Source organism: the organism of the source record quoted next, unplaced genomic scaffold (assembly GCF_019419815.1).
Source record: "Pyrus x bretschneideri cultivar Hongxiangsu unplaced genomic scaffold, Pyrus_bretschneideri_v1 Contig33, whole genome shotgun sequence".
NCBI lineage: Eukaryota > Viridiplantae > Streptophyta > Magnoliopsida > Rosales > Rosaceae > Pyrus > Pyrus x bretschneideri.
In genome coordinates this window covers 1,546,055-1,564,560 of record NW_025999646.1, presented here as the reverse complement: position 1 = coordinate 1,564,560, position 18,506 = coordinate 1,546,055, and the positions used below count along the sequence as shown (strand labels likewise).

The 18,506-nt window shown below is 36.0% G+C and overlaps 3 protein-coding genes across 5 annotated transcripts; all 3 read left to right on the top strand.

Annotated features, from left to right (window-relative positions):
* The first annotated feature begins 1,598 nt into the window (after nt 1-1,598).
* LOC103944256 (sodium/calcium exchanger NCL2-like) lies at nt 1,599-5,546 on the top strand. Its single transcript, XM_048591314.1, has 7 exons — nt 1,599-2,729; nt 3,236-3,514; nt 3,613-3,794; nt 3,993-4,114; nt 4,208-4,478; nt 4,693-5,001; nt 5,193-5,546. The coding sequence occupies exons 1-7, from the start codon at nt 2,357-2,359 to the stop codon at nt 5,439-5,441; spliced, it is 1,785 nt and encodes a 594-aa protein (XP_048447271.1). The 5' UTR covers nt 1,599-2,356; the 3' UTR covers nt 5,442-5,546.
* Nucleotides 5,547-9,251: 3,705 nt separating this feature from the next.
* LOC103944133 (sodium/calcium exchanger NCL2-like) lies at nt 9,252-13,077 on the top strand. The gene is made up of 7 exons (XM_018646675.2): nt 9,252-9,825; nt 10,922-11,110; nt 11,211-11,392; nt 11,596-11,714; nt 11,808-12,078; nt 12,291-12,599; nt 12,787-13,077. The coding sequence occupies exons 1-7, from the start codon at nt 9,441-9,443 to the stop codon at nt 13,033-13,035; spliced, it is 1,704 nt and encodes a 567-aa protein (XP_018502191.2). The 5' UTR covers nt 9,252-9,440; the 3' UTR covers nt 13,036-13,077.
* A 1,826-nt stretch (nt 13,078-14,903) lies between these two features.
* Nucleotides 14,904-18,030, top strand: LOC103944131 (protein IQ-DOMAIN 9). Of its 3 annotated transcripts, none has more exons than XM_009354542.3 (6): nt 14,904-15,061; nt 15,659-15,749; nt 16,255-16,386; nt 16,701-16,928; nt 17,101-17,214; nt 17,301-18,030. In XM_009354542.3, exons 2-6 carry the CDS (start codon nt 15,675-15,677, stop codon nt 17,634-17,636), a joined length of 885 nt encoding a protein of 294 aa, XP_009352817.2. In that variant the 5' UTR covers nt 14,904-15,061; nt 15,659-15,674; the 3' UTR covers nt 17,637-18,030. The 3 variants fall into 3 exon arrangements, with proteins under 3 accessions (XP_009352817.2, XP_009352818.2, XP_048446946.1); XM_009354543.3 differs by having other exon boundaries at nt 14,906-15,061; nt 15,637-15,749; XM_048590989.1 differs by lacking the exon at nt 14,904-15,061 and adding an exon at nt 15,081-15,223.
* The last annotated feature ends 476 nt before the right edge of the window (nt 18,031-18,506 follow it).

The following is an 18,506-nucleotide window of genomic DNA, read 5'->3' as shown; positions in this document are numbered from 1 at the left end:
ATCAAAATTTACTCCCTAATACTATCCGTGAGCAAATGATCAATATAAACTCTCCATCTCTCCAACACGTCGCTAATCATGAATTCACTCGACACAACCAAGTCTCACACTTGATTTTAAGGAGGAGAAAACTCACTCTCTTCTTAGATTAACTTTAATTCACTAATTTCACTACTTTAAGGATACATATGGAGCCCCTTAAATAGGGAAATTACAAAGCATTGGTATACTAAATATTTAAGAGTAAGATAGTTACTAGGCAATTCAATTAAAAGAGGTCACAAACGTTTTGAGAGATGAGAAGTCACTAAAGCCTTAAATATATTTGTTCCCCATGCACTGCATCATTCTACTCTTCTCCAAAAATCTCGTCCTTGGGTTTGTGTATCTTTTTAATCTTGATTTGAATTTAGGTTTTCGACCTTCCCAATGATATGCCATTGGTTGTAATGTCCCCAAAACTTGATCTTTAACAATGTGCTGGAGAATTAAAAAGCAAATTCGAACAGCTCCTTCATCACTTGGCCGTGACCACAATTTTACATGCATGTAGATTATTGATGAACTTAACATTGGACTATCAATCTTCTCATCTTGAAAAAATCCAAATCCTTCATATTCTGAACTTTCCAAGCTGCAAATATCTATCAAAGCATGTTCTTCAACATTCACTTCAACGTTAGCAACTGTTTGGATAGGAATCATCAAAACACCATCCTCCGAATACTCAGCATATAGTGGAGGTAAATTCCAATCAATTCTTTGGGAATAAAACAGATCTTCCTCCATAAATAACATACTAGAGTGGCTTTCATTTACCTGAATATTATTCATTGGAACAAGATGCTGGTATATCTCTTCGTTGAAAAAGAAACCGCGCCTTGCAGATTTTGCACAAAACGTACACCTTTCACTATTTGCTATCGAATTGCTGCAAAAAAATTTGATTGAGGCACTGTCTGTTCTGTTGGAAAGTGGACTCCTAGACCTTTCCAATGATAGGTAACCTTTTGGGTGAATCGGACAAAGAGAACTGAAATTTGAAGAAGTGTAGAATCAACAACACCATTTTTTTTCCTTTTAACTCCGCAGCAGAGAACTTGCTCTGATGCCACTTGATGCAGAAAAGACCAAGGTCTCGAAAAGACAAGGGGTAGTAACATGGGAATCGCTCAACCAGGGGGGACGGAATCACTCACATCTCTACGGAGATGGAACCCGGGAAGCACTCGACCAGGGGCAATGAATTCACTCACGTCGCTAATCGTAGATTCACTCGACATGACCAAGTCTCACACTTGATTTTAAGGAGGAGAAAACTCACTCTCTTCTTAGATTAACTTTAATTCACTAATTTCACTACTTTAAGAATACATATGGAGCCCTTTAAATAGGGAAATTACAAAGCATTGGTATACTAAATATTTAAGAGTATGATAGGCAATTCAATTAAAAGAGAAGGTCACAAAGATTTTGAGAAGTGAGAAGTCACTACATCCTTAAATATATTTGTTCCCCATGCACTGCATCAGCATGGGATACGAGGACCTTTGTATCCCATGCATATGATAAGAAAAAGAAGACTATTATAGTTGTCGGGAACCTAGAAAACAAGCTTTTGCTTCACCAAAATTCAACCCACCTCTACCACTTTGCAGCCCATGTTTAGATCTATAACCATATTTTTTTTTAATTAAAAGTTAGCATTGAAAAACCCTAGTACTTTGATTAAGTAACTCAGATTCCGTAGACAGCTAAGATAATGAAAGAGACCTACGTACGAATACTAAAGCTCTCTTATGAATCTTCACATGAATCTCCTGGGGCTAATACTTGTTATGCTTGTCATCAATATAATATATTTCGTTACTCCGATGATACATATTTTAAACTACTCTAATTTACCGGAAAGAAAAACTTGATATTTGAGACAAACTAACCTAACTTGTATACGCACAATACAGTAGACTAGTCAAGGTATTTGTTAATGTGTGCATTTATATTTAGAGAGTTTCATTACTTATATCCAAAATGTATGCAATAATTAATGTCATTGTGGAGCAAGTATAGAAGTAAATTTGGTCAAACTGTTTAAAAATCCAAATAGGTAGTTGTTTCTGTAAACCTGCCACATTCTATACATTACCAACTCTTGTTCTTACTTGTTCAAAATTTAGAGGAAGGAAAAGATGGATTTTGCTTATGTCAGATAACTTGTTTGATATTTTCTTTTTTATCCATTTTTTTCTGATGTCACAACTTGCATGGTATCGATCTCCATTTAAACCTAATTAACCAAGCCCCATGTTTCCTTCTCATTGACATATTTTCATTACAAAGCTAAGTGTCTCTCGATATGTCAAGACCAGCTCTGTTCATCATTTTTCTGGTCCTCCAACTGGTCCATTTAGGAAGCGGCCGGATTGTTAGAGACTCCGGTCTTGTATCCAATGGAACAAACGACGAAATAAGCCAATCTTCGATCCTCGACTCACTGAATCTTAAAGAAGATTCTGTGACTTGTGAACCAATTTTTGGCTTCTTGCCTTGTGCAACTTCAGTTTGGGGGCTTCTTTTTCTAGTAATCGTCTACGAGGTCTTGCTCTCCCTCGCAGATCAGTATGTTTCAAGAGGATCTGAAATCTTCTTTGAATTGTTTGGGACTGGTGTCTTTGGTGCTAGTGCTTTCCACCTGCTTGGTTTGATTCCACAAGTTGGAATGGTTCTTGGTAAGATCCCTAATTTCTTCTCAAGCCTCAGCATGTATTGTTTGTTATTACCTCATCGATCGACTTCCTCTCCTCTATAAAGTTTATTATGCTATAAATCTAGGTGCATAGCTTCATAGTTTGTCATTTTATAATTGTTTCGCGACCATAAAAATATGAAGAGCAGGTACAAAGAAGACAGAGAATTTTGGAAAATTACAAAAGAAAAAGTACCTAATTTGTGATGACCATAATATATTATGGCATCAGAGCAAACTATACGCAGGCGTTTAATATGTATTGTTCACGTGTTAAATTTAAGTAACCTTACAGGTGACAAGGCATATTAAGAGCGTGAATGAGTATTAGAGGATTAATAGTATGATTTTGACTTGCCTAGTAATTGCTTGACTATTTGGAGAAATGTTTAGAAGTTTTGGTTGTAACTTTTAAATCAAAGTAGAAATATGCATGATATGTATTATATTTTGTAAATTCATGACAGAAATTCACATTTTGTTCCCCAGTAATTGGAGTTACAGCAACTACAGAAACTGTGGAGGAAATGGCAGAAATGAGCATGAGCATGCTTGCAGGATCATCAATCATGATTCTTACCCTAATTTGGGGTTCTGTTGTTGCTTTTGGTAGCTCCGACCTCTCGGATTCTCAAACTTTATCAAATCCAGAAAATAAGAAACCCTTCAGTTTGACTGGTTTACTTGATGTTGCTTTCGGTAGCTCTGACCTCTCGGATTCTCAAACTTCATCAAATCCAGAAAATAAGAAACCTTTCAGTTTAACTGGTTACTTCTCTAATCTTCACAAACAATAATCAACACTCACAGAAAGAAAGAGCTGTAAAATATGAAAACTTGATGTGTAAGTAAACATGGTTGTGCAGGTTCTGGTGTAAGAACGGATGTCGAAACCCGAGATACTGCAAGAATCATGATGTTCTCGTTGATCCCATATCTCATTCTTCAGCTGGCAAAAATCTTGACTTCAACTACAGCGGTTCGAGTTGTGATCTTAATTTCTCTACTGATTGCATCTGCATTCCTTGCCACTTACTTCATTTACCAGGTAACACAACTTCAAGAATATAAAATCTGCTCGGCGATACTTAGATGATAGTAAAAGTTCGATTTATTGTCTATGAATGATGAAATAACTTAATAAGAATTCGAAAAAGACTGATTGTTTTAGCAATGATGAACACATTACATAAGTTAGAAATGTTGTATTCGTGAACTTCTGAACTGACAGAACAAAATTTTGCAGTTCTTTCAACCATGGATTCAGAGCAGAAGGCTTGAATATTTGCTGCGTAAGTACATACCGAAAAACATATTGCCAAGTCTTATGACAGTAGGCGGAAAACCTAATGTATCTATTATAAAAGGGTAAGTACCCGGTTTCTATTTTTAGTTCACTCCACCTAAATCACTGAAATGGTATGATCTTATCATTTAGTCATTTTCTAAATTTATTTGCAGGCTGTTCCATAAAATAGACAAGAATCATAACAAAAACATATCATCAGATGAACTTAGAGCATTGATCCTAGGAATACAAATAGAAGAAATAGGTCTGGATGACGATGATTATGCAGCAGAAGTGATGAAGCAATTTGATCTCTCTGGTGACGCTCAAATAGCTGAGATGGAGTTTGTGAATGGAATCTCAAAATGGATTAATCCAGCTAAGCCCCCTGCCAACGATAAAGGTCATGAACATAGATCGCTTTTCAGAAGAAATAATTCCAAGGTATAATTCAGCCCCGGTAGGACTATACTAATACATATTTTTTACACGAGCAATATTTTACTTTAAACTAATGTGAACCCTGGAGAGAGGGACTTGAAATTACCTGCATAGGGGAGGAGCACATCTGCTATAACGCCCGCATTTGCCTGATAGGACTAATTTGAATGCTTATAAAAACTAGAGTTTCATCCGGGTCATTAAACTGCACTTGCAGAATGAGAAATCTATGGAAGATCAGCTTACGCCGCTGATCTCTAAGAAAAATGTGACTAAGGGTGCTGATACATCGTGGATGAATCTCCTGAAGGCTGCTTTTCTAATTATTCTAGGAACTGGCATAACGGTTTTTCTTTCAATGCCCCTCATGGTAAGTCTCCGAGAATTTTCCACTGCTGCAAGCATCCCTTCTTTCGCCGCCTCGTATGTTGTGATACCCTTGGCTACAAACTACAGGCTGGTGCTAATGTCAGTAACGTCTGCCAAAGAGAAGACGGAGGATGCCATCTCTTTAACACTTTCCGAGGTCTGTTTCTCTCCATAAACTCAAATATATTGTTTTAACTACTATCACACGCTTGAGCGTCTAATGATGTCAAACACTTATTCTCCCGATTTATACATCAAAATTTAGTCCCTAATACTTTCCGTGAGCAAAACACAACAATGCAACCCCATATGATCAATATAAACTAACGTTTGAATTGTTTTCTGCAGATTTACACAGCGGCGTTCATGAACAACATTGTGGGGTTGGTCATATTTTTGGCGCTCGTTTACATACGAAATTTATCATGGGACGTGGCTGCTGAAGTTTTAGTTGTTTTACTTATTTCGACAGCGGTTGGTTTTTCTGCCAGCTTCAGCAGAAAATTCCCATTTTGGACAAGCGTTCTAGCATACATTTTGTACCCAATATCACTGCTGCTGGTTTATGTTCTTACCACTGTTATCGGATGGTATTAAGCCAGCAGTATCGCGACTACCAAATATTATTACAGCAAAATACGCTTTTCATTGTAGCCATCTAAATGTTACAGCAAATATATCTATAAATTAGAGTAACTTAAAATACCGTAAATGTTAAAATAATTTAAGATACCGCTTTGCTAATGAAAAAAGAAGACTGTTGTAGTCATTGGTTATCTTTATATTAGTCCAAATCTCTTGTCATATGCATGCGATACTATTGATCCTAAAAACTACCTAGCATACGTGATGCACATACCAAGTAATTAATAAACTAATTACGTCATTCGGTTGTGTGCGGGGCGTGCCAACTCGTCAGCTGAGTTTGGCTGGGGAGTTTAATATGTTGATGTGGCGTCGAGCGCATTGTTGACATCCTAATCTTGCGACTGTGGCCGAGGAAGGAACACATCTCGGCCTTCGGGTTCTAGAGTCTGAAGATAAGGCTGCTAATCCTGTGAAATTCAATTTCAAATTCAGCTTTCAATATGCCGAATGTAATAACCTGGTAACACCTCACTTTGCCAAGAAGGCTGATAAGATGACCTCTACCAACAAGAACTCGGAAATCCTTGTTGACCGAGACTTGGATAAATAATCAGTCAGTCTTGAAGTAGTGTTGTACGGCTCCAATGTTGTCTATCCAAATGAAGATGTTGTCGGTTGCCTTCACAGTGCTGTTTATCGAAATTGAAGATGTGTTGGTGGGAAGAAAAGGGAAGAGGGTAAAATCTCTAGGAAGAAAGACTGATCCGTATGTCATCTATCCTTCCCATTCGTGACTTTTCAAACAAAATAAAAAGCCTATCTAGGAATCACATCATCACCAAAAGCCTAGCTTACCTAGGCTTCTTATCATCACCCAAAGCATCATCTTTTACCCTATTGTTGCGTGCATCCTCATCCCCGTCTAAATGAATTTCAAATTCATTTTTTTACTACTTATCACCATATTTTAAATGGATAATAATCAGTTCATAATCCAATTCCATTAGCAGCTTCTAAGTGAAGTCATATTATCATCCTGTCTTAAATGCTTCATTATCTGATATCATGCATATCTCCATATTCCACCATTATTCAAATCAATTGGGATTTAGACAAATATTAGGTTCAAATAATTGGGTAAAGTACAAAAAACTACCTCAACTATTGGTGTCACGACACTTTTATACCTCATCTTTTAAAATTGACAATGTCATACCTCATCTTATGAATTTGTGCCAATGTTATACATTTTGTTAGCTTGGCGTGAATTTCTCAATTAAATGCTGACGTGGCTTGATCCGGGACCCACTTTCTATTAAAATATTATTAAAAACAAAAAAAAATCATTTAATAAATTTTAAATATTAAAATAATAAAGAAAATTAAAAATTTTAAAAATAATATTAAAAAACCCATGTCCCCTTTCTCCCTTCTCTCTCTTCTCCCCCATCTTCATCTTTTTTCCCCTTTCAGCCCCCTTCCTGCAACCCAGAAAAAAGAAGGAAAAAAAAAAAAAAACCAAATTTGTCTTCCCCCCTCACCCACTCTCAGTTTGTCTTCCCCCCTTTGCCCCCCTCTTCTCCCCCCACCTGTGCCCAACTAGCAACCCGAAAAAACAAAAAAAAGATAAAATAAATGGTGTCGTGATTTCCCCGACCCTCCTTCCTTTCTTCCCCCTTCCCGTCTTCCCTAAACTCGCAACCACTATCTGCAATCCAAGAAAAAATAAAAACTAGGAAAAAACCTAGATCTCATTGAGATGAAATCGGGAAACCTTCGTGATGGGGTGAGAGTGGTGGATTTGGGGTTGGCAGGGGGAGGAACTGGGTTTGGTTTTTTTTTTTTTTTGGGTTGCGGGTTGGGGGATTGGTTTTTTTTTTGGGGGGGGGGGTAAAACTGGTTTTTTTTTATTTTTATTTATTTATTTTTTCTTCTTCTTCTTCTACTGGGTTGCGAGGACGAACTGGACTGGTTTTTTTTTTTTTTTTTTCCTCTTCTTCCTTCTTCTGGGTAGTGGGGATGAACTGGGCATGTTTTTTTTTTTTTTTTTTTTCTTTTTCTTTTTTTTTTTCCTTCTTCTTCTTCTGGGTTGCAGGGAACTGGACTGGTTTTTTTTTCTTTTTCTTTTCTTCTTCTTCTTCTTCTTCTTCATTCTTCTTCCTTCTTCTTCTTCTTTTGGGTTGCGAGGACGAACTGGACTGTTTTTTTTTTTTTTTTCCTTTTCTTCCTTCTTCTTCTGGGTTGCGAGGACGAACTGGACATGTTTATTTATTTTTTTTTTTTTCCGCTTCTTCTTCTTCCTTTTTCTTCTTCTTTTGGGTTGCGGGGACGAACTGGACAGGTTTTATTTTTATTTTTTTCTTCTTCTTCTTCTTCTTCTGGGTTGCGGTGACGAACTGGACAGTTTTTTTTTTTTTTTTTTCTTTTCTGTTTCTTCTTCTGGGTTGCAGGGATGAACTGGACTTGTTTTTTTTTTTTTAGTTGTTGAAGAGTAAGCAGGGAAGAAGATGAAGATGGGGGAAAAGAGAGAGGGGGGGAAGGGACAAACTTAGGGTTTTTTTTTTTTTTTTAAAAAAAAACTTTTCTTTTAATATTTAAAAAATATTAAATAATTTTTTATTTTAGTTTTTAATAATATTTTAATAATTTTTTAATAGAAAGTGGGCCCCGAATCAAGCCACGTCAGTATTTAATTGAAAAATTCACGGCCAAGTAACGGAAGGTATGACATTGGACCAAATTCTAAAGATGAGGTATGAAAGTGTCGTGACACCAATAGTTTAGGTAGTTTTTTGTACTTTACCCCAAATAATTTAATATATTATTAAAAGATAATATCATGATTAAAATCACAGTATTATTTCTCAATAATAACTAAAAATCATTTCAACCACTTTGTTATTCAACGATCTAATATTCTGCTCATTCAACAGCCTCAATTACTCGGGCCGATAATGTAAAATCGAGTCCAAACAGATACAAAGATCCTCATGCTAATGAAGGAAAAAAAAAAAAATTAGAAAGCAAGCTATTGCTTCTCCAAAAATCTATTGAGAATGAGTCCCACATTAATGGGATGAGGGACCTTGGCTGAGCTTATAAAAGATTGTACTACTTCTCTAATACCAATTGGTTTTATGGTAGAACATCAATTTTCTTTATGGTATTAGAGCAAGTTGTCTTACATGTGAAGTTAAATGATCACACGCTCTCCACGGGGCATGTGTATAAGAGGTTGGACTACTCTTTATATAACTAATTAGTTTTATAGTGGAACATTAACTTTATTTAAAATTAATCCACGTCTACGATGCACAATGCAGTCCGCAGCCCACGTTCTTTAACCATTTTTTTAAATTACGAGTTGGCATTGAAAAATCTTAGTAGATTCCGCGGACAATTAGGGTAATGAAAGAGACCTGCCAATACTACAGCTCACTGGTGAATCTTCATATGGATTAATTTTTTTTATTACATTGATATTTTTACAGTTATTAATTTGTTTCTACATTGTGGTTATTTTGAATGATAAGAATCATAAGATGATATATATTTTAAACTAATGTAATTTATTAGAAGAAAAATTTAATATTTAAGTGTAAGAAGTAAATTGTCATAACCAACTGACATAACTTATATATACATAATTCAATAAACTATTCAATTTATTCATTAGTGTGTGCATTTGTATTTAAATAGTTTCATTACTTATATCCAAAACTATGCAACGGTTGATGGGATAGTGGGGCAAGTGTATAGAATATTTGGTTAAATTATTTAAAAAATCCAATTAGTCAGCAGGCAGCATTTTCTGCAAACCTGCCACATTATCCTTCGTTCTTATTGTTCAAAATCTAGACAGGGATTTGCTAATGTCAAACAACTTGCTTTTTTTTTTTTGCCTATTTTTGTCTGATGTCACAACTTGCATAGTATTGATCTCCATTTAAACCTAATCAAGCACCAAGTTTCCTTCTCATTTGTAATAGTTTTTCATTACAAAGCTGTATGTCTCTGGATATGTCAAGACCAGCTCTGTTCATCATTTTTCTGGTCCTCCAACTAGTCCATTTAGGAAGCGGCCGGGTTGTTAGAGACTCCAGTCTTATATCCGATGGAATAAACGACGAAACAAGCCAATCTTCGTTCGTCAAAGCTCTGAATCTTAAAGCAGATTCTGTGACTTGTGAACCAAGTTATGGCTTCTTGCCTTGTGCAACTTCAGTTTGGGGCTTGCTTTTTCTGATAATCGTTTACGAGGTCTTGCTCTCACTCGCAGATCATTACGTTTCAAGAGGATCTGAAATCTTCTTTGAATTGTTTGGGACTGGTATCTTTGGTGCTAGTGCTTTCCACCTGCTTGGCTTGATTCCACAAGTTGGAGTGGTTCTTGGTAAGATCCTTAATTTCTTCTCAAACCTCAGCTTGTATTGTTTGTTATTAGTTCATCGATCGTCTTCCTCTCCCCTATATTGTTCTTCATTTCATAGAAATAGACAATTAAAGCCCCATTTTGAAGAATAAGAAAAACCCTGAATAGTCCGTATTTCTCACTGGCATTAATAGTTATTAATTAGCGAAATTGCACTAATTATAAAAAATGTAAGTCATCAAAGATTGAGTCTTCATCCATCAAAAAGTTGGAGACTATTTTATTAGTCAATGTTGCCAGCTTGGTTCATTTTTCTTAGCTTCATATTTTTTCTGAATACAATAAAGGAAATAATAGTTATTTAAAACAATAATATATTTAGAGTCTATTCTCTCTTTTTTATTTAATCAGGTATATACAATGAATTCAAAAGGTAACAACTCTGCAAATCCCCGACCATGTTACCATGTCAACAAAAATAAAAATATCAGAGCAGGTAAAATAAGAGAGAGAGTTTTGAAAATTTACGGGAAAAAAAAAAAAAAAAGTACCTAAACTGTGATGACCATAATCTTATATATTGGGAGGTATCTAACTTCGAGGAATTAAAGTTTTACATAAAAGTTTAATTATATTGGGTCTTGTGGCCCAGTTGCTCACCTCTCTCTCTCTCTCTCTCTCTCTCTCTCTCTCTATATATATAGATGGTATTAAAACTATACTCATGTGTTGAATAGTTGATCTCAACAACTCATGTGTTTAATTTTGTGGCTCAGTTGCTCACCTCTATATATTTAACACGACGAGCGTGTTGAGAGTGTGAATGAATATTAAAGATTCATAGTTTAAATAATTTATTTTGTCATATGATATATTTTGTTAGATTAGTCACCGATTGAATTTGAACCCACGTCGTCATGCAAGAGCTCAACACCTTTCCATCTATGTGGTAAAAGCCCACTTGCATAGTTTAAATGATTTTGACTTCTCTAGTAATTGCTTGACTATTTGGAGAAAAGTTCAGAAGTTTTGGTCTTAACTTTTAAATCAAAGTAATACATTTGACATGTATTATGTCTTGTAAATTCATAACGACAATTCACATTTTGTTCCTCAGTAACTGGAATTACAGCAACTACAGAAACTGCGGAGGAAATGGCAAAAATGAACATGAGCATGCTTGCAGGATCAACAATCATGATTCTTACCCTAATTTGGGGTTCTGTTGTTGCTTTCGGTAGCTCCGACCTCTCGGATTCTCAAACTTCATCAAAGTCAGAAAATAAGAACCCCTTCAGTTTAACTGGTTTACTTCTTCTCTGATCTCCACAAACACTAATCAACACTCACTGAGAGAAAGGTCTAAAATATGATAACTTCATGTGTAAGTAAACATGGTTGTGCAGGTTCTGGTGTAAGAACGGATGTCGAAACCCGAGATACTGCAAGAATCATGATGCTCTCGTTGATTCCATTTCTCGTTCTTCAACTGGCAAAAATCTTGACTTCAACCACAGCGGTTCGAGTTGTGATCTTAATTTCTCTACTGATTGCATCTGCAATCCTTGCCACTTACATCATCTACCAGGTAACACAACTTCAAGAACATTAAATCTGCCTCGGCGATACTTAGATGATAGTAAAAGTTTGATGAAAGATGAAATAATTAACATACTGAAATAATAAGAATCCGAGAAAGACTTTTGATTGTTTAAGAAACGATGAACAAAGTACAAAAGTTCGAAATGTTGTATTCGTGAACTTCTTAACTGATAGAAAGCAATTATGCAGTTCTTTCAACCATGGATTCAGAGCAGAAGGCTTGAATATTTGATGCGTAAATACATACCGAAAATTCTGCTGGGTCTTCTGACAGTAGACGGAAACGCTAATGAATCCAGTATAAAAGAGTAAGTACCCGGTTTCTGTTTTTAGTTCACTCCACCTGAACCGCTGAAATGCCATGATCTCATCATTTAGTCGTTTTCTAAATTTATTTGCAGGCTGTTCCATAGAATAGACAAGAATCATAACACATACATATCAGCAGATGAACTTAGAGCATTGATCCTAGGAATACAAATAGAAGCAATAGGTCTGGATGATGATGATTATGCAGAAGAAGTGATGAAGCAATTTGATCTCTCTGGCGACGCTCAAATAGCTGAGACGGAGTTTGTGAACGGACTCTCAAAATGGATTAATCCAGATAAGGCCCCTGCCAACGGTAAAGATAATGAACATAGATCGCTTTTCAGAAGAAATAATTCCAAGGTATAAATTCTGCCCCGGTAGGACAAGTTTTTTTTTTTTTTACACAAGCATTATTTTACTTTAACTAATGTAAACATCGGGAAGAGGGACTTGAAATTACCTGCATAAGGGATGAGCACATCTGCTCTTACACCCGCATTTGCCTGATAGGACTATGTTTGAATGCTTAGAAAAACAAGATTTTCATTCGGGTCATTAAACTGCACTTGCAGAATGAGACATCTATGGAAGATCAGCAGACACCGCTGATCTCTAAGAAAAAGAAGACTAGGGGTGCTGATACATCGTGGATGAATCTCCTGAAGGCCGCTTTTCTAATTATTCTAGGAACTGCCATAACGGCTTTTCTTTCAATGCCCCTCATGGTAGGTCTCCAAGAGTTTTCCACTGCTGCAAGCATCCCTTCTTTCACGACCTCGTATGTTGTGATACCCTTGGCTACAAATTACAGAGTGGCGCTAATGTCTATATCGTCTGCCAAAGAAAAGACGGAGAATGCCATCTCTTTGACACTTTCTGAGGTCTGTTTCTCTCCATAAACTCAAATATATTGTTCTAACTACTTCACACACTTGAGCGTCTAATGATGTCAAACACTTATTTCTCCCTGATTTATACTCCAAAAGTCCGTCCCTAATACTTCCCATAAACACAGCACTGCAACTCCATATGATCAATATCATCTGACATTTGAACTGTTCTCTGCAGATTTACAACGCGGCATTCATGAACAATATTGTGGGGTTGGTCATATTTTTGGCTCTTGTTTACATACGCAATTTATCATGGGATGTGGCTGCTGAAGTTTTAGTTGTTTTAATTATTTCGATAGCGGTTGGTCTTTCTGCAAGCTTCAGCAGAAGGTTCCCATTGTGGACATGCATTCTAGCATATATTCTGTACCCCATATCACTGCTGCTGGTTTATGTTCTTACCATTGTTATCGGATGGTCTTAAGCTAGCATTTTCATGACTAATCAAACTCAAACTTTACATGTTCTTCTTACCACTGTTATCGGATGGTACGTATAAGATAGTTGTTGGTGGTAAACACCAAATATTATTACAGCAAAATAGGCTTTTCATTGTAGCCAATATCTAAATGTTACAGAAAATATAATTCAGACTGTAAATAAAAACATAAACATAAAGATCACAAGTAAACTTAGCAATTTGGCATTAAGAAACGTACGTATGGTGATTAGCACTTAATTAATTCTTAAATAAAGTTTAGAAAAAATTAAAAAATGTAATTGGTCCCTTGGCTCAGTTGGTTAGAGCGTGGCTCTTATGAGATGAAGGTCACAAGTTTGAGCCTTGTCGGGACCAATTGTCTGATTTTACATTTTTAATTAGTATTTTTCTCATTGAGTTTGCCATTTGTTGGCTAATTCAGTATAAAATTGGCATATGAGAATTGGGATTGGCTACAATACTTGTATGTGTATAATACAATCTCGAACAAACCATTCTACCATAATTAGGATTAAGTAAATCAAGTCTAAAGAAGAGTGTATTTTTCTCATCAAGTTTGCCGTTTGTTGGCTATAATTCAGTATAAAGTTGGCATATAAGAATTGGGATTGGTTACAATACTTACATGTATTTAATACAATCTCGAACAAACCATTTTAACATAATTAGGTCTGAGTAAATCAAGTCTTAAGAAGAGGTCCATGAAGAGTAGTAGATGTATGTAATAGCAAATGACCATTTGGTCTTGCATCTTTCAATTTTCACTTGCTTTTTAAGGGATCTTGAATTCAATTCTCATAAACGACAATTGTTGATAATAAGATAGATGAATCCAGTTAAGTCACAATAGCGATATTTCAGATTTTTAATAAAGCAAAATTTTCTTAAAAATTAATCTGACCATAAACTTGTTTAACACACTAAAAGAGTGCTAAGCCACAAAAAAGGGGTTGTAGAAGCATGTGGAGCTACCTTTGTTTCTCTCCAATTATACTGAAATCACCAGGAAACAAAAATATCACATCTCCTACCAAATTTTCCAACTTCACATCCAATCCCCAGCTTCAATTGGAATCCTGCCGAATTCCCAAACAACCTCAACAGGTAAAATTTGCATTGCATGAACCTTCTTAGTCACCCACACTTTTTAAGATAGTGAAAAACGTGCATTGTATGATAAGGTGATGATTTATGCGCTGGATAGTCTGGAGTATTGTAAAAGGATTGCATAATTTTTAACAAAATGAAGAAAGTTTTAACCTTTATTTTCTAATTTTGGTAAAGATTGAAGCTTGATGACGAAATTCAGAGAAATAGAAAGGCAGCACATCTCAATCAGACCGTGATGATATTGACAATATTGGTTTGTTGTGCCATCGCTGTAGCCTGCTTTTGTTGAAGTTTCAAATCCTACAAACCACGAATTGGGATCTACTCCAGATCTTTGTGTCTAGAGTTTGTGGAATGAAAAATTTGGATCACTCAATTTCAATATTACGATCCTTATTAGTCCATCTCACTAACTTACTTCACAAAAATCTAAAAATTTGAACAATTCGAATCTCTTAATTTACTTACTTTAAACATAAAAATCCAAAATAAATCTCATTCCCCAAACCACCACTCCCACCCCACACGGTGAGTTGTAATAGCGTTAGTTGAGCCTATGATTGAGGTGTGAGAAAATTAAATAAAACAAAAGTACAAGATTCATTTTTATATTATATGAAAGATTTGTAATTTTGTATTTTGCAAGATTTTTAATTTAATTTAAAAAAAAATTGTGAGAGAGTGATGGGCCATGGCAATCTACATTCCACCACACCCACCTTTTAATCATTCTCTCTCTCTCTCCTCTCTCTCCTACCTTTCTCAGGGGTTTTGCTTCTTCCTTACTTCTTCTTTTACAACAACCTCCTTTTTCCTCCAAAATCTTGAGCAGTGAGCACCCATTTCCCGGAAACAAAAAAGAAAACTGTTTTCTTGGAGATTTCAAGCTGCTTCTCTGGTATGGGAGTCTTACCCAGATGCTGTTTTCTTTGGTTTTGCATTGTTTGCCTTACTTTTTGAGTTGATAATATGATTTGAGGACAGCCCTTCTGTGCATTTGGGAGATATGGGTGGTATCTGGTTGTTAAATGCATAAGGGGTTTTTATAGATAGCAGATTGGTATGGAAGTCAGTTTACACTCTGATAATTTCCTAGAAATATGGTTGTGTCTTGCATTTGACTTCAATTGGTTTTCGTTTAGAGAAGTGATTTTCGCGCTTTCATTTTCTAGTCATGCACTCCTCCGTTCCTGTTCTAGCCTTCGGATTGAATAAGCATCGAAGGAGAATCAAGGGACGAAAGAGAGTGCAGAAGGAATAAATGAGAGTGAATAGGCAGTACTGTGAGGTTATGTAGTTTGGTCGACAGTTAGCATATTGTGGTTTTCTCAGTTTGCTATTGGATAATGTATGCTTAAGCATTAACACAATTGGATTGATTTCAGAGGACAAAGAAAATTACAATTTTTGCATGCTCAAAGTTAAATCCTTGTTGTTGCTTAAATGTTGATGGTGATTGTATTTAACTGGTAGGGTTATGTTAAATTGGATACAGAGTTTCACTATCAGGTATGGGTTCCGGGCGTTGGTTTAAGGTGTTAATCGGCTTAAACAAAGCAAAGGATGGCAATTCAAAACGGTTGAAGGTATAGAGCCTGAAATTGCTTTACATTGTTTAGCTATTGGTAACGATATGCAATTTGCAACTGTAAAGTTTATCCTACTTATCATTATATTTGTTTTATTCCGAAATTGAAATACAGTTCTGGAGCATTTGATCTTACATATCAATCAGTAATTAGTATTGACCAACAACTGAAAATTTGAAATCAAGTGACGTTAAAATATCTCTTTTGTTTCAAAATAAAGAAGGAAATCGGGTTAGGAATTTGGAAATCTTAAATGTAGTGTATGAAGGTTTAGGATTCCAATTCTCCAACTGCTGCTGGCATAGTATACCTGAGTTATACTACCGTTTTACTTCATGAACAAAAAAATTTAAGCTAAATCGAGTCATATGAGTGAATGTGTGGTTTATGCTTTAGTGGTAGCTTGCTACTAGCAGCAAAGGCTAGGAATTTATACGTGATGTCGCAAGACTGATGTTAGTATGAAATTGTAATTTCTCACCCGCCATTACTTTTCTGACAGGGATCGTCAGCTCATGGAAAATCAAGTTCCATAAAATTGAAAAAGTCTAGTTCTGCGAATGGTCAAAATCTTGGATTGCCAATTGAGGATATAGCTGCAATTCGGATTCAAACTGCTTTCCGTGCATATGCTGTATGTATATGTGCACTAAAGTGTATAAATATATAAAATTTTGATGCTGTTTGTGTTCTTTACACAGTGATTCTGTGAAATTTTGTTTTATGTCTTTGGTTTTGCATTCTTCTTATTTAGTGAATGGTGTTTAGTTCGAATCTTGATGAGCAATGAGGAATTGGTAACAAAGTTGACTGATGTTATTACATTGAATTTTTTTTTTTTTTCCCATTCATGCTAGATGGAGAGCAATTTAGGCATTCATGCATGAAGGAGAACTTTTTGTTACGATGGTTTTTTAGGTTCCTAAGATTTTCTTTCACCAATTGCAGGCTAGAAAAGCTTTACGCCGTTTGAAAGGGATTGTAAAATTGCAACTAATGACCCAAGCTTTTCCTATTACTAAGCAAGCTACGACTACATTGGGCTATCTTCATTCGTGGAGTAAAATACAAGATGAGGTTAAAGCTCGCCGACTCTGTATGGTAACAGAAGGACGGATCAAGCAGAAGAAAATAGAGAGTCAGCAAAAACTTGAGGCAAAGCTTCATGACATAGAGGTGAGACCAGCAGCTTCCATATCTGTTAGCTTGCCGGACTTGAAATTTATTTATAGTAGGATTCTTTAAGTTTCTTCATAATCTTGGTGTAATCGTGCTACAGAACTATCATCTCATCAGCCACATGCTTGATTTCATAGTAACATTGATTAGTTGTCTTAATGGGTGACAGGCGGAATGGTGTGGTGGCTCTGAAACAATGGATGAAGTTCTTGCAAGGATATATCAAAGAGAAGAAGCAGCAGTTAAACGTGAGCGGGCTATGGCATATGCATTTTCTCATCAGGTATACTATTTTCTCATGTTTGTCCTTTATTTGTTGATTTGACCCTTGAACCAATTGACATGGAAAACATATTCCATGATTTGTAGTGGAGGGCCAACTGCAGTCAGAGCCAAATCTTGGGTAATTATGAACTCAGTAAAGCTAATTGGGGTTGGAGCTGGAAGGACCGCTGGATTGCTGCTCGCCCCTGGGAAAGCCGTGTGCAGTCACCTAGCCCAAGGAAAGTGCAGAGTAAGCAAGCAAGCCCAATTGGTAAGAACATAAATTCACCAACGCCAAAATCTTCGGTTATAGTTAAACTTCCTTCGTCAAATGGTAAGGCAACTACAAAGGCTCGGAGATTGTCTTACTCAGCTGTCGAAGAAAAAACAGCGGCAAGTGCAGAGGGCATTAAAACTGAAGAAAAAAACACTCCGAAATGAATATCGACTTTGTTGGTGGTTCTGATCCAATGGTAGAAACTAAATAAGAATGTCTTGAGTATCTTATGGATTCAAACTGCAGAAAAGTGAGGGAAGAGCCATTTTTCTTTAAAATACGCGGTCATTTCTGATTCTTGTACATGGAGTGGTGTGGAAGTAATGTGCTTGCGCGTGCAGTAACGGATTTTCGAGCAGGACCTGGATTTAGGGCTGATCAGAACATCCTTCTATGATTCTTTCTTCTTTTTTTTCCCTCTGTTCTTCATATTAATGTATATTTGAAAGAAAAATAATATTCTATTTATACTGTAAATAGACAAAATATTTGTTGGGGGTGGATTATTCTGTGCTTTCGCACGCTGTAATTAGAAAGTACTCTGGTTGTTGTCTTTCAGATTTTTCACCAGCATGTTTAAATGACTTGTGTTGCTGCAAATCTTTGCTCTTTGAACTACTTTGTGTTCTTTAATTATTCATTTTCTGAAGTTCAAGGTCCCCTTTTTCCTCGATTCAGTCCATTAGATTTTGAGTGAAGTGTAAAAATTAGGAGAGTTATTTTGCCAACGAGAGTTGGTTTAGTTGGTAAGGGTGTGCTTGTGGTTAACTCCCAATCCAAGTGTCATTCTTAATAACAGCAGTTCTTGTTGATGCACGATTCATAAATTTCTGCGTAAATCCAGACGAGCACTTAACGCGATAAGAACGATCTTTAAAACAAAACTGAGGGGAATTTTATAGTGCTATAATATATCCCTTGTTAGTATTAACGTAAGATAAGAGATACTAACAAATATGCGAGAATCTCTTGAAGTCTTTTTAAGTAAGCTCAAAAGGCTAGTATATGTTTCATTAAATTCTACGTCCTTGGCC